The sequence below is a fragment of the Strix aluco genome, chromosome 5, assembly GCF_031877795.1.
Source record: "Strix aluco isolate bStrAlu1 chromosome 5, bStrAlu1.hap1, whole genome shotgun sequence".
In the NCBI taxonomy this organism is placed as follows: domain Eukaryota; kingdom Metazoa; phylum Chordata; class Aves; order Strigiformes; family Strigidae; genus Strix; species Strix aluco.
Window position 1 is genome coordinate 34,501,069 of NC_133935.1, and position 20,707 is coordinate 34,521,775.

Below are 20,707 nucleotides of genomic sequence, written 5' to 3' on the forward strand. Positions count from 1 at the left end.
TAGCCCTAAGTTCCTCCAGCCTGGAGGAGCACAGCCAGATCTTCTTCAAGCTTGCAGAGGACTGAAACCAACAGAAGAAAGATGGGTTAAGGGCAGGAAGCCCAACTCTACCACAAGTTTCCCTCCCAATCCCTTAGCTTTGCCTCAGTTCCTTCTCACCTTGGACCAGCTTGGCAAAGAGACCAGTTAAAGCTGTAAAGAGCCACACTCAGCTTCACCCTAGGAAGGCAGCATCAGTAAGGCAACAAGAAGCACCATTTGCATTTATTTGCCAAAAGAGGAAGGAGAAGGAAGGTAACTACGCGGAAGCTTTAAGTAGTTTGTAAATGGGAAGAAACAAACCTCACAAGCCTATAATCCCACACATTGACACATTACTCAGTGGTTTGTTGGAGCCACCATCTATCCAACATTTCTTCAGCAGAGCAATACATGAGGTTGCTGCCCTCCCCACTATTCCCCCCCCTGCAGACCAGCAGAGAGACTTCACCTTTCTCCATGCTAGGGAAGTGGGTTTCCAGCTGTCTAAGATCCTGGCCTCCTTACAGGAAAGCTGACGCTCCAAGAGGTTTAGTTGCAATGTTTTATGCAACATCAAATGCAATATCCAATTATGTGAAACATTATCTATCACATTTCTATTTATTTTTTATTTTAATTACACACATGCAATGTATAGTGTACAGAAAGGTGGGCCCTGGAACTGGAGGAAACCATCAGAAGAGGGACAGAGATAGCTGCAAGGCCAGCTCATTGCTGATTCTGTCCCAGGCAAGCCTCACAAGCAGTTGCTTTCTGCTCAGTGTCTGGACAAAGGGAGAAAGCACCCTCAGTTTTTTTTACAACAGGTTTTTAAGTTTCAGACACCATACTGGAAACTTCAGCCTGCGGGCTTATCTAGAAAGAGCTAAACAAGTTTTGGTCACAACTTTACTCTTCAGTGAAGCTCAGGGTACCAGCCTCCTACGACTGTTGGCCCTGACAGAAGAGGTTTCAGCCCCTCTCTGAAGATCTGGGCAAAGTTAATGCTGGGACCTGTAACATTCAAATACTAAAGCCATGAAACTCCAAAAAGATATTAATTGTGATTTTGAAAAGAATGACCATCCTCTGCCAATACAAGCTTTCCAGACTACCATTTTAAGTGTTGCTGTGCTGGTAAAATGAGGAGACAGCTGAGCAAATCCCATCCTCTTCTTCAAGCATCTCTGAAATGGAGAGGTATTTGTCAAATTTGTAATTCTGAGGGCTGGGCTTAAAGAAATAGTAATCTAGTAAGATTTCACAGGAGAAAGCAACAGTAACTGTGATGACAGTATCCCACTGAGATTCCACCTTGTCTGTGTTGCAGGAGATGGACTCCTTGTGACCACCACAGGTCAGGCAGATCAGTTTCCCAACTACTTTAGATTAACAAGGACTTTTCTATACTGTTTTCCTCCACAATGACACCACCTCCACTCAAATGACTTCCACACCTACTATCACTGCATCAGAGCACTCTAAACCAGTGCTTTTCATCAGCAAATCCAGTAACAAATCTGTTGCTGCCAGGATCACCCAACTCACCTCAAACCTCTACACAACGCAGCAGTTCAGACTCCTGCATCCCCACAAGCTGCTCTAGCTCCCTGTATGGCAAGAACCTCATTTGGTCCTTTTCATCTCAGGAGCCTTCACTTCACCACAAACGTAACAGCAGTAAGCCTATGGCAAAGGCAAACGCCATAAAGAAGGGAAGATGAAGATCTTGGTCATATACAGTGTTCTCACATGTAGATCAGAGCATATTGAAGCTACACCATTTCTTACACTGTCACCCAAAGCTATGATGATACTTCACTTTATTCCTTCTTAGGAGCTTTGTTTACAGTCACAGCCATAAACAGAAGAGGACCTGAGAGCTGTTTCTCATCTGTGTAATGTCCCAAAGTAGGGAAAAAGATACGCTGGGTGAAGAGGAAGGAGCACAAGTTCTTACAGTTACTACACCCACATTCAGCTTGAACAGATGATAATAAACCAGTGAAGTGGAAAGCACTTCTATAGCTAGCCTTACAGTCACACACTGCTGGAATATTTAAAGCAACAACTACTTTTAATGTATGGATTCATGTCAAATGACACTTCACATTATTTGCTCTGTGTATGCTAAAATCCACATCACTGGCAGCTGGACTGGAGAGTTCATTCCCTTCAAGAAGTTACAAGTACCTACAACCCCCTTCGACTAGGGCTGGTGACAACTCCAGTCCCCTGGCCCTTCAAGCTCTGTGCCACCGCTCAGCATTTCTTAACACACCTCAGTTCTGGGCATCAAGTTTTATTCTAGCACTACAGCTTTCCCCAGAGGGATTTGGTCCCAGACAATACAGCACCTGCCACACAGTGGATTTACATATGCTGGAGACCAACACCAAACCTAAGCTCCTTTGCAACTTAGGGCAAATTCCATGTACCCCAAGGAGAGGGATGAACAAGAAGCACCCAGGCAATTGTTCTGCAGTCTTTTCAAGTGTATTCTTCTAAGCTCCTTTGCAAGGGTGAGGGAGGAAATTGGTGCATGACCCCTTCTCCCCCCAGAAGAAAAAAAGGTGTTCAACCCAAAACTCTCCAGAGCAGCATGGCCAGCTCTACTGAACTGTAAAAAACCCAAAGCAAAACAGAACAAAAACACAAAGCCAAAAAAACCAAAACCAACACTAAAAAAACCCAAACAAAACCAAACCACCCCCCACAAAAGCAACCAAACACTGCATTTTCCCTAAAATCCAACATTTTGTATGCCTATGATTAAATGAGCATCTCAGGGAGAAAAAAACCTTTTGGACAACAGAGTCTATGATAGAGGGGAAGGAAAACAAAAGTTTGGAGTTCAGGAAGTAGAATGCAACTCAATCTCGTAATTAAAAAACTGTCATGAAAGCAGGCAATGGTGTTTTAAGTATGGTTAGAGCAGCCCTGTCAAGATGCTGCATTTATAAGGGCAAATACCTGCTTACGCTTGACTTGCAAACAGGAATGGAAGTTTATAAAAGGAAGGAAAAGGAATTTATGCAATGGCTCTTCACCTTATCTAGAAGGTGGCATTATACTCCCTTGCTTAATTCAGAGAAACATCGTTCCCTTATTAGCTATTAAAAAGAAAAAAAAGCAAGCAGCCAGAAACCCTTAGTATCAGTCCAGCACTGCTGAGTCCCAAATTACTATGCTTGAATTGAGAATTCTTTGAAAAATCAGTACAACTACCAACACATTCATGGCTAACAACTCTTCTTTCCCTCAACACACGTTCACATCCATTTTGGATGAGGAGTCCGGTCCATCCTCTTTCTCAAATTTCATTTCCACCAGACACCATCTACCAAATGTGTTGCTCGTCCTGGGTCACCAGCCTTTTGGTCAAGCACTGCTCTTTGCTTAATGCAAGGAAGAGTTGCAAGCATCCATACAATATATAGAACAACAACAGACCATGCACTGGGATGATCTCACGGACAAGCAGAAACATGGATGGTCTCCTTTCAATAAAGGTTCCTGTACAGAACTTCTTGTCACAGGAAGAGTCCATCAACAACAAAAACCTCAGGAGAAACTAACTGAGCTCCACACGGTTGAACAGAGTGAAAAACTGGAGGGAATGCAGGAATCAGCATCAGACAGTAGATAAAACTAGGCTAAAAGAGGCAGAAGCAGCACCCCCACACATCAACCTAAATATATTCTAATGCTAATAACACCAATGTTACCCACGAAGAAGTCTTTCTTGCGGGGGGAAGCAGCACCATAAAGAGAAAAATCATTCTAGTTACAAACCTTTTGCTGAAGGCTGTTTGTCAGTAGGCCAGTCACACAAGCTGTTGTATGGCAGCAGGGAATAAGCGCTCTCCTGAACCACCAAAGCCTATTTTCTAGTGGTAGCAGACTACAGGCACAGATCTACCTCAGCACATCCTAAACTGTGACAAAGACAAATCAAGAACTGAAGAAGGCCATAGCTTCAGGAATTGCTGTGGTACATAGGAAGCAGTTACAACTGCTTTGTGAAGCTTGCTTATTGTCAGGGTCAGGAAGGGTACCCTTCTGAAAGAGAAATGCTAAAGGGCAAAAATGTTTGTGTCTAACAACTGGGGGAGGAGAGAGGAAAAAAAAAAAGCCCATTGCATCTTCACCAGCACCTCCAGCAGACTGTTCCCACTGGGTTGCATCCCCAGTGCCAGCAGCAGACAGTGCCACAGGAGAGGACATTCCCAGCCTACTTCTCCTTCCACCACCATCAGTTAGAGCAGGGGATTGTGCAGGGGCTGAGTGACAAAAACATTGTTTGCTTTGCAGGGGAGTGTTGACAAAGGATGTGCACATTCTCCCAAGCAACCAGGGCATACAAGTGACCTGCAGCACTGATGCCCGTCCAGAAACAGTACGTGCAGTTCCTTAACACAGATAAATACACCGCTAAACGGCAACACAGGTGAGAGAAGAGCAAAAGCTGGCAATTGCTAACAAGTGATGTTGTATAAAGCAAGATATGTAGAGTCACTTTATGCAGATTCAATGCCTGGTTCCCCTGTCCAGCAATCAATTCAGAACTTGCTCCCACTCCCTGGACCTTGAAAGGCCAGTCCCCCGACCCCCATTAGGTGCCCACAGTTCAGCAGTGGGAATTCCCTCCCTCACCCCTGCCTGCAGCAAACATTTTAGCAGGGCAGCCAGCCTGAACTATACAACTCACACCAGGTAAGAAATCCTTCTGCACAGGCATCTCTAGGATTTTAGGCTCTCTGCTATCCTCGTGAGCACCCCAATCACAAGGTTGCTGGTTTTAAATATCTCTCACTGCAAGTATAAGAGCTTGTTGGATGCATTCTGTATGATAAGAGCTCTTTATCCCCTGCTGTGCAGCAATATTTCACACCTTTAAGCAAGGATGCCAACGGACACAGGGAGTTTTAATTAGAATTCTCTGCCACACCTTCAGACACATTACTGCATGCTATCTGTCCCAAGTGATATGGCATTTGATTCAGAAAGTATAAACAAGTTTTTCAGATTTAAAAGGATACCACCTATAAAGGTTAGAGACAAGAGCCTCCAGCTATTGACATGAGTACAGACAACAGAATCCCTTGAACAATTTAAAGTGTGTATGCTTTTTCCACCCTTCAATACAGAAGTCACCATGCAAAGTAGTATTTCCATGAAAGAGTAGCTCCAGTTTAGATGAACAGAAAAAAAATCCCACATGCAATGACATAAGGTTTTATCAGACACGGTAATTAAAAATCCAAGTTTAAAAAAACAAAAAGCAAACACAAAGTCATCATCAAGTTTTCTGTTTTATTTAAGATTTTAGTTTTAATTCTGAAGAAAGAGGTACATTTCCTTGGTTTTAGTTTTAGCATCAGGTTATAACCATGTTTATTTATCTGTTTTTTTCCTGTCTTTTCAGTACTGCACAAACGTCCAGAAACTACAGGGTTAAGTAAAAGCTGCAGGCAGAGGAGGTCAGAGGTTGCTCCTGATGGTGATCATGTGGCCCCAATGCAGTGCTATCCCAGAGTGCCCTAATCAGGTGAATCTTTGTTTTTTTAAAAAAAAGAAAGAGAGACTGACAGAGGAGACAGAAAGACTGAAGTAAATACCACTCATGTTTCAGCTGCTTATATTATGTATACGCTAGGTATTAAATCTGTGAATACTTTTAAAACATTAAAGTTTACTTTAAATCTAAAGCCAAAATTAAAGAAAAATCTTATTCTCTCCTCTTTAAACCACTCTTTAGCAACATGCCAGTTACTCATAGCTATAAGTGTTTCGTCTTTCAACACACTTCATGTCAAACTCTGACTGACACAATGAAATCTCCTTCTCAAAAAAAACCCCAACATAGCATTTCTCTGTGTAGTGCCACACTGAATGCAAAATAAATGCTAGGCCACTGCTTGCCCCACATGTTCAGTAACTTCATTTAAATTAAATAACTTTTTCATGTTTCTGCATTTGATTCTGCATTGCATTTTTCCCCTACTGCAGATTGACACTTTTCCACTAGGCAGAAATACTCATGTGCAAAAGACATAAGACAGTAATATTCTCCTTAAGCATTGAGACTGCATTTTGATTTCTCTCTCTCTTTTTTTTTTAACCTTAGAATGGTTAGAAAATATTTCAAACAGTGTATTTCAAACACTGGCTCAGCAGAAACTTAACGAAAAGATACGGTCATGACCCTGTGATGGCATTGCATTTGGGGGGGAAGTTTGATCAGGAACTGGATTCTTCAGAAAGAAAGATATGACAGGGAACAGTAGGTGGGCATGGGGAGGAGTCAGGGTGGGACACTTCCTGCACTTCTAACGTTTTGGGTTTTATTTTTCTTTTTTTCTTTTTCCTTCTTTCCTAGTGACGATCCAGCGCTGAGCTCTGTAGTAGATCTGTGGGGGTTTTACTGGGGGGTCTGAAGGCTGTCTGAAAGCCTGGAGGTGGGGAATGGAAGCTGGTGGGGTTTGAAGGAGGAGAGTAGGGATTCCAACTGGCTCTGTGCAGAGGGATCTGTGTGCCGAAGGGGTTACTGTGGTGCGTCTGTGATGGTGCTGCACTGGGGCCGTCTACCTCTGTGAGGGCCTGAAGAGATTTTAGCCAATGTGGAGGATTGTCATCTTGAAGGGTGTCTAAACTGTTTCCTGTGGAGGCTGGGATACCTATGAAGAGAAGAAAAAAAAACAGGGATACAGACAAGTCAGAGCAGAAGCAATAAGCTGAGCATGAAGGAGGTCAATTTAACCTAACAAAAAGCAACAGTGAGAAAACAGGATTAGTTTGAACAGAGAACACATTTTATATTATAATTACCCTGCCCGCAAAACATTTAACATTAAATCCAGATAGGAGAAAGTTCCCCCTCAGAGCACTTCATAAAACACACATTTTTCTATCAAACATCCTGCACAAGCACTGCATCCCTGTTGACGTGACCTTACAACACCAAACCACCAGTACACTACATGCTTCACCTCCTACTCTGCCTACTTGAATCACGCTTCAGCCTCTCTAACAGGGAAACACAACCAGACAGCCTTATAAAAGAGAGCTTTATAAACAAGTGGAGTATGTCCCTTTTTAAATAACAAAGTCCAGTGAATGCCTTCAGTGCCTCAGGACCAGCGGCGCACATACCGGACATGCCATCCAGCAGAAGGGACACCTACGTTGACCCTACAGATAAGGGCTGATCAGCCTGACTGCCTGCAAAGGTCCTGGGCATGCATTGCAAAGACCTAAGCGACACTGTTATACCTAGCAGTTCCACAAAAATTCCTGGATCCTTGAGGTTTTGTGGATGGAAGCTGGAAGAGACCACCGCATACTGACTTTTTCTTTTTTTTCCAGATGTAAATCAGTTTGTGCCAAATACCCATTTGATGGTTTGCCAGCAGAGCTGAAGGAGTGAGAAACGGTTACCTGTGATGATTGCGGGGTCCATCCAGCTGCCAGGGCTGTCCCAATTCAGGCTGTCGGTGGTGGCAGTGTTGGACGTTGGTACACTGTGGTTGGCGTTGGAGGGGGAAGAAGCATTGGGCAGTCCACCAAAGTTGATGTTAATGTTCGGTAGAAGTGCCCTTAGCCCGTCCTGCCATTCCTTCATATTTAAACTCTCTACAGAACTGCTGTTGTCTGGGAGATTTACCAACAAAAAAAATGAAAGATAAAAAAATAAAAAGCTGAAGTTAGAAACAGATGTCCTTCTTTGGTGGGGTATGGGATTTTGTTTTTACTTTTTAAGCTAAGCATTTAATACTTTCCCTGTCCAAAAACTAGGGTCAAAGTTTATATGACTGATGAATTATTCAGAGAGGCTGGCAGGTTTTAAACCAAGTGTAAGGGAGTGGGAGAAAGATTTAACTCCTTCCCCAATTCATATTTCCCCATTTTTGTCAGTTCAGAGACTTGATTATTCAAGGGCACAGCGCTCTCCCTCTATTAGTAAAAGGGGAAAACCTACCAGATTCTTTATGAGAATACCTCTGTTGCAAGCTAGATAACCCAATTTGGCTGCTTTAATGGGCAGCAGGCTCGAAAGGGTTGTTTTCTTTGAAGTATTTTAAAGTGAAGAAAGGCTAGGTAGGGCTTTGCAATAGAAACCGAACACGATGAACCAGGGAGGCGGAGGAATATCATAGAAGTTGTTTGTTACAGCTCGCTCATTCACAGCCCTACAGATGTTCTTCTGAAGGAAATGGTAACTAGATTTTCATGAAGTTGGAGGGAGTGCAATTTCCTCTTGCAGTTGAAGAACAGTAGCGAAAATTCTTTAGAGACCTTTCAGAATAATTCCCGACACAGCAACATCCTCAAAACTTTGGTTAGAAGCAAACCAGCTGGACACCAAAACAGACAAGTCTCAACTGTTTGCCTAAATGTTTCAGGGCATGTATTGAAAAGGACAACAGGATAACATGGCTATGAGCACTACAACAAATGATCCCTGAACACAAACATTAAAGCATGCTATCTAGAACAGACTATCAGGTTCTACAATCTATCTCCTGCTTTAGGTATCTCAAAGCAAACCAAACCAACCAGACACAATCATCCTAGTATTTATCAGCCAATACAGAAAGTCATGCTTCATCAACTTGTGGTCAAATATATTTGAAAAGAAAGTGTTGGGTAGTACAATGGCAGTATGCACTTTTTGTCACAGAATACAGCTTTTTTACTTTTTTTTTTCCCAACTATCTCTGCCTGTCATAACTGAAGAAAGGACCTTGATGACACTTATGTAATACTGCTACTTCATCAACAATGGAAGAGATTTATCTTCAATGAAACATAGAGGGTATCACTAACTTGCAACTCTGTACTGTGGAGACTAAAGAAAGCAGTCTCACTTGCTAACAAAACCTACCTTGGCAATTTTTGCAAAGCTGAATGCTCAGAAAGCACTAATGTCTCGAGTGATTAACTTGTTGTAACTAGAAAAAGCAAGTTCTTTAGAATAAACTTTATATAAGATTCTGCTTCTGTACAGAATTACAGCAAGCAACTTCAATCACAAATCACGGCAAGTCATACCTCAGTCCACATCACCAGCTGAACTTCAAAACAAATTACTATGCAAATCTGTTATATCAACTTTGCCTAAGACAACTGTCCGAGCAATGCATTCATTTCTAACCCTATGCACACCTAATGTAGCTGTTCTAGCACATGCATAAGTGTCCCCACATAGCAGGACAGCAGCTGACAGAAACCTAGAATGTCCATGGCCAGACAGACTTGATGCTGTGTATGGAGCCTGGGCAGGGATAAAAGCACAGGTGTAAAGAGTGTACTACGAAAATCATCCTCTGTGCCTGGGCAAGTTTGCAGAATATGTTTGACCACAGACTCTGGAAGGTTTACAGTTGACTGCTGTTATCTCCACTCACTGGCTGAGGCTCGGAAATCACTCTTCCTCAGAGGTTACAGTGTGAGGTACCTCCATGGGGAAGACAGACAACTCCTAAAGTATTCCCATAAACAAAGAAAAGACAAGTCAAAAATTAGGTAGTGGAAGTAAACCAAAAGCCTGCCTGTTACTACATGCATCGTGTTACATCTAAAGACTAAAATTTTAAGTGCTACAGGAGAAAAAAATAGTAGTAACAGAACTGCAGCTCTGCCCCAAGCAAGTAACCTAAGACCAGCTTTTTAGTAACACCTTAGCACACAGATGCAATAAGCCTCCAAATGTAAGTGTGGCTGTACCCACACTCTGTGCTCTGTGGGGCCTGGTGTACAAGTCACTTTGGGTGAAAAAAAAACACCCAGGCCTATCAGCAATTTGTTCTTTAATGAGCCATAGTGCATACAACTGGCTTCCATTTGTACTTTCATTTCTCCTGATGTAAATCAAATCTACTCCTCCCTCTAGAGCTCTCACTTTTTTCTCTGCAATACTAATGCACACAATAAGCAGTTTTAAAGAGTTTGGTGCAACACATTTTTCATTCAAACCTGTGATCCTGGGGCTTAAGAAAAGAAATTTTAAAAAGTATTAGAAATATCCGCAACAGATATTTGCTCACAACCGTCTTGAACATCCATAAGCCTATTTGAGACAAATTCTAAATTCACTTCTTGGGACAGAAGTAGCCAGCTCACCATCACAGAAAACTGTGCAACGGATTCTGCATGGTACACCATTAGTTTCCACTTTATCTTCTCACCGCTGCTTCCAACAGCTTGTGCAAAGACATACAGCTCAGTTTAACTACTATCTTCTACTACAAGGTAAAAAGCACACACAAGATGCTTACCAGGACCACGCATGAGTGAACATACTAAGCACAGTAACTGTGATCGGAGGATCTGCAAGCTCATGGTGATCTTAATCATGGACATTACTAACCCCCAACACGCCTTCAAAGTTCATGTGCAAAAAAACCGTGTAGCGAACTACACATCTGCAACGTGTTATTGAGGAAGTCTAATGAAGACAAAGCCAGGAAGAGGTCATAAGGAATGGGATAGGAAAATAAATGTAGTAGGGCATTAGGCCACCTTGGCCTAAGAAAATACACATATTTTTGTCAATTATTCTCCATTTAACAAAGACATAATACAGCATACATAACAGTCCAGAAAGATAGCAAGCAGGTGATGCACAAGATTTTCATGGAACTGAAAAGGCTGGCGCTGTCTGGTGAGGAGAAATTAATCTGACACAGGCATAGTGCACCATTGGTGTGTGCTCTCTCTAACACAGAACAAAAGAAAATAAGAAACTAAGGAAGACTGTCCTTTATCTCAACTGTCAGTACAAAATCCACTTGGAATCACAGAAGTCAAAAAAAGAAAGGCCTAGAACTATTCAATATCTATTAAAACTGTATTATTTGCTAGCAATAAGGAAGTTTATTTATTAAAATCTTGTGCTCCTGGGTACAAAAGTGACAAAACAAAGAATTCCAAAAGATTTATGGTCCTTCCCAGATAGCTGGGTTTGTGGAGCTGAAAGGCAAGCTATGACAAAAACATTGCCCTCTGACACCAAAGAAAAAGCAAGCAACACATTATTCAGGTGTATGTAAAAGGGTTTTCCAGCTTGGCTAATAAATGCACAGAATAGAAAAAAACCCCAAACAACAAAACAAACATGACTAAAGTTTCACAGCCTTGTCAGACTCCCAGCCTCCAAGGAGAAACACTGCAATTAATCTTGTAATATGGGATCTGGTAAGGGATTAAAATGCATTAAGGTGTTAAAGTAGATGGGATCAATAGAGAATGCTCTACAACATTCCCTGGACTGCCCTCTGAGGCCTCAGTTACTGGCTATGACAAGTAAAACACCCAGTTAAAAAACTCCTGATGCAACCCAAGTACATGAGAAATCTCCAAGCACCATACAGCAATACCCAAACCAAACAATTAAACCAGCATGTCTTCGCTGGAGTCTGACAAGTTTTAAACAAGAGCCTAAATGAAAATGCAAGTCAGCCCCAGAGGCAGGAGTTACTTCCACCACCTGAAGAAAGTCAAGTATCTTCAGAAGAAATTACTGCTCATCCCTCGGCTAGTTTGTCCTTTTTGTTAATTAAGTTTATGCTTCACCATGAAGCTAGTACCATAGTTTAAAATGAGAAAAGGTTAGCTCTCAGTTAATACACATCTACTGAAACAGCACCTGTCTGTTATCTTTCCATACTTCTAAACTTAATTGGTAGAAGAGAGTAATTTTTTAACTAGCTAGCAGACTTCTCAGTTGGACATCGTAACCCCAGGGCATGAGAACCAATGCACCACTGTTTCCCCTCTCTCAAGGAGTGGAAACATGTCTCCTTCCTTAGCCTCATCCTAATTTAAAACAGTATGTCCACGGACAGTGGGAAAACACAGAAGAAAACATGTTATGACACAGCTGACTGCAATAAAACAATTTTACACACCAAGATAAATTGTAGATTCCTCCCCACATGCTTCGTCTTTGTCTCCAAGAGGAGAGAATAACCTGGTGAAGCGTCACTGAAAACACCAGTGTTCACATGAAAAACAGACTCAAGCACACGTTCTGGACTCCAGTCTTCCCCTGATATGCATTTCATAACCCTATGTGGACTAGTGGAAACTTGTGCTTTCAGAGGTGAACAGGTCCCACAGTTCTAGCACTGAACTTTTTCATGTGTCTGAGGTAGTATGCCAACATGAAAGAAAAGCACTTGTATGCAAAATTTTCAAAGTCAACCACTGTCTGAAAGCAAGCAAAGGGAAGAAAAAAGAAGCTTCATCACAAACTTAGGCTATCCACCCAATTTAAATTAAAAAATACTTAAATTTAGCTTAAAATAGAATATGATTGAGAAGCCTGAACATTCATCTGTATTAAAGCCAGTTGTTTAATGAATTTCTAAATAAAATAATTGCCCCATCATGACGTCCTACCAGACAGTCTGGCAGTGTTACTTCAATATCCTCTACCTGCAATGTCTTAACATTATTCCTTCAAATCAGGCAAAGCAGTGTGTATTATTTGGGGGAGAGACAGCAAAGAGGATGATGGCCAAGCCAGAAACATTGTTCTGTTGACATCATCAGTATTTTAGAAGACATTTGCAGGAGCAGCAGCTGCACTGATACAGGCTGTTCCGTGACTTCATAAATTCTGACAAATGACACCACAATCTAGACCCAAAAGTGTTTCAGACTTGGCCACACCACATTTGTGATGTTGACACACTTGATCTTTTATACTGAGGGTAATAAGAGAGCATGTCTTACAGTTTACTTGGTGGGACACAAGCTCACTAAAATCAATGTCCTACAGAGACTTGCCCCAATTCTGATACAAGTCTATGGTCAAATCCATATCAAAATTCACACAGTATATGCTTAAATAAATACAACTAATAGCAAAGATCACACAACCATCACAGTAAGTGTAAAGAAAGTGTATTTCTTTGCTCTGCCAAAATTACATTCCAAGCTATTACAAGAGACCAGTTTCATACTAATTGTGTAAAACCATTAAATATCTTTATGCCAAGAGTCCTAAATATTCTAGTCCTGCTGAAAAGCAAGCAGTCCTGCAAATCTAGGCTGCAGTTATTTAATTCTTTTTTAAGAACCCATCAGTATGCCATGTGTGTGACCAAGGCACACAACAGTGCTACAGAAAAGCTTCAAATAAGCAAAAGAAATTCAGAGGAAAATCATCATATGAGAGAAAAATAAACTTATAAGCAATGTCACATACCTGACTGAACAGAGTAGCAACAAAAGAAGTGAAGAGGGTATCAAGGGGTATTCGGTAATAGAATGGCTATTGCAATGACCTCCTTGTAAGAAGGCCTTTGTGAAATCTTCAAAGACACTGTACAGTAACAGTTTTGAAGCCTTGGCAAGACAACCAGAATGACAAAGTTGGGCCCAGGAGGGAGGAAAAAAAAAGAAAGAGAAAATAAAAGGAACAGGAAATACTACAAGAAAGAGTTCACTGGTAGTCTTTCAATTTGATTAGAAACAAATGAGGCCACCAGAAAAGCATACCCTTTGCAGTGACACCCCTGTTAGTCCCAGCCTGCACTTTGTGCTACCATCTTCACAGATACCACAGATAGTCTGTGCTTCCCATGAAACAGCCTATTCCAAGAAGTGACTGGGGCTTCTCTGTTTTCACCTCAAAATGACTTTCCACTATTAGTATTTCTATTTTGCAAAAAGTTGTCCAATATTTCACTCTGAGGGGGGAAGAGGAGAGGATGATTTGTCACATCCTAAAATGAAATTATGCCCATCACATTAGATCAACTCAAAAGCCTTTCATTCAAAGTTTATACACTTAACCATCAACAAAACAGTTATGATAAAACTGTACCTGTGTCACTTTATACGAGTAATAAGCTTGTTTCCTCATGGAATTTAAAACCATGAGTAAAATCGCATTTAAACCACTACAGTCCTAAGGACTTCACTCTCACACCTCATTGATTCTGTGTATCTATGATTTCTAGGAATCCCACAACGCTTAAACCAAAGAAAGAGGTTTCACCCATTCACTAAGGCCTGAGAACATCACTAGCAGATTAAAGATTGAATCTTTTCACATTTAAACAGCAGCACTGCCCATCAGGAATACAAGTAGCCACTTCATATTAGGGAGATATCAAATGACAGGAGCACTACAAGATAAAGCTGTTTGAAGGGAATATTTAAAAGCCTCACTGACATTCTTTACACACAGGAAGCAACTTGGCAATCCACAAAAACAGCATTCTAAGTGTCATCCACAGCATAGATTTCAAATGAAAGTCTTATGGTCATGAAAGTTGGGGAAACAAAAGAAGTATACATACATACACACACATATCTGTACATACACACACCTACAAAATTGGCTTCAGTACTCAAGAAACACCTGTCAGCCCTCAGCTTTAAAATAATGCAAGTAAGGCAGCTTTTATCTGGATTCCACATTTATTTCCATGGCTATATTAATTCCACATGTACCCAATTTAAAAGATAGCCATGTACATCAAAAAAGCACTATTTTTCAATTTAAGATAAATCAAGTGCAACTTATCATGCTAGTAAGTCAAACTATCAAGTAGAAGAGGAATATATTTAATTCTAAAGTTTACTTTAAAGGGGAAGTAAGTTTTTCTCAACAATTTTCCTTTTTAATGAAGATCTGACAGTACAACTTAAGCTTGCTGTGACTAAAGTGTTAGGAGTCTGAAAATTTATTTTCAGGGGAAATCCCTTCTATGACATCAGTGAGGGGACAGTTCATCTCAGATACTCAGTAGGAAGATTCATATTTGTTGGTATGTACAATGTCAGATTTTTATTAGGTTTGACAAAAGAAATTTTACTTTAAGTATTCTGGGGAGTTCTTGTGATTGATTTATACTTACCATGGATCAAGAGTCCAAACCTAATAAGTAATTATAGCAGCCAGCCACCCAATTTTAAGCTGCAAGTAGATTTCAAATTGAGATTCTAATTTGCTTTGAAAAACATGCTTGACTTCATATCAGATGTTTCCACAGTATTCCACCATTTTTTATTACTGACTTTTAAATCATTTCTTGCTAAAAATGTGTAGCTGGTCAACTGCAGGACTTAAATCGAGTTGAGGCCCACTGTCCTGCATACAAAAGACAATATATTCTGTAATGCTTCCACCTTAGTCAATAAATAACCTCTTTTTCATGGGAGATAACAAGATGCTTTTCATCCAACAAAAAGGACCCCATAAGAAAATAACCAGTTCTCACCACTGATAATCGTAAATATTAACATAAACCTAAACTGAGCACACAAAGTCTTAAGATACTGAAACAAAGGAAATAGATACCTGAAGCCTACATACAGAACACACCGATTAAAAAACTCAGGACATGCAATTCCATTCATCTGAGAAAACAAAGTTCATTTTAACCCAAGCACACCTGCTGCTTACTCTTAGATCCCGCATCAGGGTTTAATCTCACCAGATTGACCCTATCTGTCAATAAAAAAACCCTTTGACCTCAAATGAAACTCATGTGTGCAGAAGTGTACATACATAGATGCATGCATAAATAAAAGCTAAGTATATGGAATTTGCCCTATGGCCAACGCAATAACTAGAATTGGCAAAAAATCAGACCTTCAGAGCTATATCAATAATTAGCAAGAGTCTATCTAGTTATCAAGGTTCTGGATTCCAGGAGTACCCAATCAATCCTCTGACCAAGGCTGTGCGACCAGCATTAGCACAGTGAATGCATACTCTGAGAAATGATAAACTCATTTTTAATTTTTCCAAATCGTAACAAACAACTAATATTTGTATACAAACAACAGATAACTGTATATTTGTAGATACTTCAACCATTAGATAAACTTCAAGAAAGCTGAGAAGAAAAACAAACCTTCCATGACATGAAATTCATTCTGATTACTTAATGCTGTCTTCTAAAAGAGGTGACCCACTTTTTAAATACATGGGGTTTTTTTTAAATACAATTCTTTTGGAAACAAGCTGAAGTTCAAGTGAGGTTGTGATGTAGAAGGAACCAAGACATGGCAAAGGATGTAAGATCAGATTTTACCACCTCACCCCACCCCTCAAAACTGTGATTTGGTATCCTGGGAAAGAGAAACACTTTTTGTAAAGCTGCTCTTTCAACTGCTGTTAGTCCTTCAGGATATTTATTTACACTCCTCCTCCAATACAATTTTTAAAAAGATTGTTTGCCCTTCCTCAATGGTTTAAGTTGGTGCATTTCAAAATGTGTTTATATAGAAAGCCTATGAACTGTGCTTTTTGCTAAAATTCAGTCATAATTGATATTTTTGTGAGATGGACTTGACTCAGAAGTCAAAGTTTCAGGTCCACGCTCAAGAGTCTTATTAGACACTGCTACTAACAGGTAGCACTGCCAATTCTACTAATTTCCAGTCTTTAAAGGGAAAATGTCAGGTTTTTAACATCACTAAGACAATTACATCTTTTAACTCATGCTAGTGGTTTACTTTATACTTTGAAGTAGCAGTTTGTATTTTAGAAAAGTATTCAAGAGAACATAGCATCCTGAGGCTAGCATCTGTCTCCTGGAGGAGGGAGACACATGCTATACCAGCCAACAGAGCTGCTTCTTACACTACTGCAGAGCCATCCCAAGATCTCACGGGTTACTTATGAAAGGAAACAGCCTTTCTAATTTTTGGTGAACCAGCCTTAAAGAGGAAGGGAAAGTTCTTGTTCTATAAGCAATAAGTGCAGTCTTTCATCTCTAAAACACAAACGCCCAACATTTAATGCAGCTGAAGCTTATTTGGTGACACTACTACAGACACCAACAGTCAGGAAATTTGATGTGAAATACCTCTCATGTACTTGTTTTTCCCCTTTTTCTGGGGAAGAGTTACCCAAAAAGCTGTGAGGACTGATGGTCCAGGATGCAAACTGGGTCAGCCACTCAGGCCACCTATTTCAGCCAATACCACATTTATTTCAAATCTGGCAGTGTTAATGTGAGTAATCATTCCTCTGATGTATTGCAGCCAAGAGAAGTTAGAGGTTGTTCAGGGTTTTTCTTTTTTGTTTGGGGGTTTGGTGGGTTGTTTGTTTTTTGTGGTGTGGTTTTTTTTTTTTTACACTTTATTTTTTGTCACATTTTCTTCTTCCAAAATAAAATTATACCTTTAAAAATAGGCATCTTGCTACTCAATAAAGCAGGATGTCTGTCTTTCACTGCCATCCCTAATAATCTTACCATCAAAGATTAAGAAATTCATAAGAGTTTAAAACCAAGCTCCCAGAGATGAGAGCACAGATATTTATATATTGAGCTTTACTTGGAACAGTATCTCCCCTACAATCATAAGAAAAAATTCTATAGGGTTTTAAAAACACAATATTAGTACTGAAAAAGCACTGGGAAGGGAGGGTGGGTGTGCAAGACGAGATTTTGGAACAGATGGAGAAGTAACAGGACTTAAAGGACAGGTGCTGTGGATGAAGTTCTCGGAGATCATGACAAGATTACTACATAGAAAGTATACGGGAGTTAAGGGACAAGACACCAGAGGTAGGACAAGGAATATCCAATAGCAAGTTTCAAACAGTGTGACTTCAATCTTGACACTGATTTAATACTTTGGAAATTAAAGCAAAATTCCACTTCTATTTACTTCATTTTAAACCTAGCAGCACCACCCTGGGTGCATTAGAAAAATCCCCACACTTCCAGAGCAACAGAAGCAAGCAAGCCAAAAGTTTATTTTCAAATTGAGTTTGTTTCATATTGTGCTAAACACTTCAAACTCTTCACCAGTGAAACAGAAAATTAGTTATGATGGGAAATAAAAGGAGAATTAATTTTGGGGGTGGGGGATACACATAAACACAAAGCAGCTCTTGAAGAAGCAGGGTGGAGGCCTGAGAACCTCCATGGAAAGAAGTGGGATGCAGTGGGCATAAGGACTGATGAGAAGAACAAAACATTCAGTGGTGAAGGCTGCACTAAGAACAGTCATCTTTGCTGAGGAAAACAGGACACGCAGGGTTTGTGCAAGGGTCAGTAAAAGCAATGCTGGAAACAGCTGAGGTCAGGTCATTTACAAACAGTACTTTTCATTTTACAATTTCAAAGCAGTGTTCAGGCCTTTATTTTCAAATGAGGAGTGACCTTGATATCAGGGTAACACATCCACTTCTGAGAGGAAGCCCTCCGGAAAGATACAGGCCTTTGGAGGTGCCACATGTGGCACCTACAACTAAGTTGTATCAGCCAGGATTTTTATCAGATTTCTTATTTTTAATATTTATACCTAATCAGAGAAAGCTTCAGCTATAGACAGCCACAGATCTAACCAGTGACACAGAAAAGATGATGTTCACCTGCCATGCTTTCTGCCACGCTGCTGTTGGAAAGCCAAACGTCAATGAAAACCATGAAGTGAGCAAGCTGTCTTCTTTAAAGAATTAGGACAGAAAATTAATGGACTCATGCATCTCTTACCATTAAGAGTAAGGCCATCCACACTTAAAACTGGCATTAAACCTTTCAGATACTGTGAGATCAAGAGGAAAAGTGTAGCAAAATGCTCTTCCAACCACTGCATCCACATAAAGAGATGTGAGGCAGCACTGTTAAGTCATATTGCCTGTTGCCAGGGTATGGGATTAAATTCGTTTTGTACACAGTATTTGGAGAATTTAAAGTTTTACAACATGCTGAATTCAAGACCCATACCACACAGACCAGACCCTCTTCTAAAAAGGTACAGTAGCAGAAGCAGAACCCCCTCAAAACTCCATACCAAATGATTATCCAGAGACCACAGAAGAGAGTCAGCTGCTATGCTGCAAATTCAATTTTTTTGGTTTCACAACTGTCTAAAACAAGCTGTGTTTTTCTTTGTTGGGAGACAGAATCAACTATTAAGAATCAACCCAGAGAAAGGAGACAAAGTCAAAAGGACAAAGGCCAAGTAAGAAATGCATGCCCCAAATGGCAATGAGGTTACATTTTGAGAAAACATCAAGTCAGAGAAGAACTTGGTATTAAAGGCAGAGTATGTCAAAGCCAATTCCAGTATCTCACCCTTCAATATGATCATAGCCAACATATAGGGATCTTTCCTTGTTTTACTAAAATGTTGTCCAAAAGGTAGCATTAGGGAAGAAAGTATTTGATGTTCAAGACAAGTTCAACAGCTGGAGGAACAGAGGCCAGAAAATTTAAAGTGGGAGAAGATACAACACCGTAAGTTGTTCAGATATGGAAGAGCTTAGGACTCAAAGTGGGAAGAAATTGGACCTTCTTAATATAACCTTTATTGCTGCGCCCTCCCTCCTACCAGCTATTGCTTCACAAAAAAATAAATGCAGGCAAGACTCAAAAAATGTGTACGCTAATCAGTGTCTTGATAAGGAATACAACACCACTCCCACAAAGACTGCTAGATGGCACCCAAATTTATTTGAACTGTCTACCTATTGGTCTCAATCTCATCTTTAAATATACATAACCCCATCAATTAGGCTCTGCATATTCAAGAGATAAGCCACAACATCCAAACAAAAGGTTTTGAGAGAACAAAATTTTGATTTGTCAATTATATTCATCTACAAAGGCTTAAGGCATTCAAGCCCCCTGTTTTGAAGTTTCAGACACAGTTCACAGAAGTCTACTGTAATCTCCACATCAGTATGCTTCATGGCTAAAATAACTTGATGGATTTTACAGTGGTTATCTTCAAGGGCAATGGGTAAAACTTTTTTCTTCCCCTACCCTAAACAGGGTTTCATTCTTCGTGCTTCCTATCTGCCTCTGTGTCCACTTAACCATTTCCTCTGTCTTAGATTTCTAATATATGCATGATATACATAAAATGCCTGGGTTCAGGAAGCATTTTGACAATGCTCCGAGATGTATGATTTAATTTTTAGGCTGCCCTGTGTGGAGTCAGGAGTTGGACTCAATCTGCGTTGATCCCTTCCAACTCAAGGGGTTTCAGTGATTTATGTGGGAAGAATATACACACAACACTGTAGCATTAGTCTTGGAAGAGTTCAAATTCCAAACAATCTCATTATTATTGAATGGATAAGTTCCCACAATTAAGTTTTTTCTCATTTAGAGTTATGTTCAGGGTAATTATGAAATTAATAAATAACAGCTAGTGTTTCAAAATGTCAAGTACTTCATCTTGCACAGAACTGACAGGAAAGACAGACTAACCATTTACAACCTTTTCCTCGTACTTTCAGTATGAATTTGTCCTTATACTTTTTCTATGTAATAAAATCAACGACTACCAACCACTCAGTAAACTCAAGAAATAAAACTATCTATTTTTATTTTCCCTATTATTAATATGCATGCATTTTATAAGCATGTGTCTCAAAACACACTGTTAATCTGAGACCTATTTTATGATTCAATACTATATCTGTTATTTTAGAACACACCACCAGGCAGCAGGGTAGCAAAGATGATAGCGTATTACCTATCAAGTTACAAAGAGCGTCCTGTTATCCTAAAGTAAGATAAAAATAAAGGCACACACCCACCCATACTGCTGTCAGCAGATCTTTCTTTGGCATTATCTGCAGAATAAAGGATAGCTACTGTCCTATATTCTTAGGATAGTTTGCACACAATCTAGGGTAAGATTGCTTTTAGCAATAATCATACTGTCCACGAATAAGAAGTCGCTGAACTTTTCT

At 40.1% G+C, this 20,707-nt stretch overlaps 1 protein-coding gene across 15 annotated transcripts in view; it reads right to left on the reverse strand.

Moving 5' to 3' along the window:
* Positions 1-5,317: 5,317 nt before the first annotated feature.
* CNOT4 (CCR4-NOT transcription complex subunit 4) overlaps positions 5,318-20,707 on the reverse strand; it is an 81,859-nt gene continuing 66,469 nt past the window's right edge. For 11 of the 15 annotated variants that reach the window (XM_074826936.1, XM_074826944.1, XM_074826942.1 and 8 more), the window contains 2 exons: positions 7,462-7,674; positions 5,318-6,701 (listed from right to left, as the gene is read on the reverse strand). In XM_074826936.1, the coding sequence (XP_074683037.1) occupies positions 6,400-6,701; positions 7,462-7,674 (515 nt within the window). In that variant the 3' untranslated portion in view covers positions 5,318-6,399. Of the gene's footprint in view, positions 6,702-7,461; positions 7,675-9,030; positions 9,506-20,707 lie in introns of those variants that run through there. The other 4 variants (XM_074826947.1, XM_074826946.1, XM_074826945.1 and 1 more) reach the window with 2 other exon arrangements.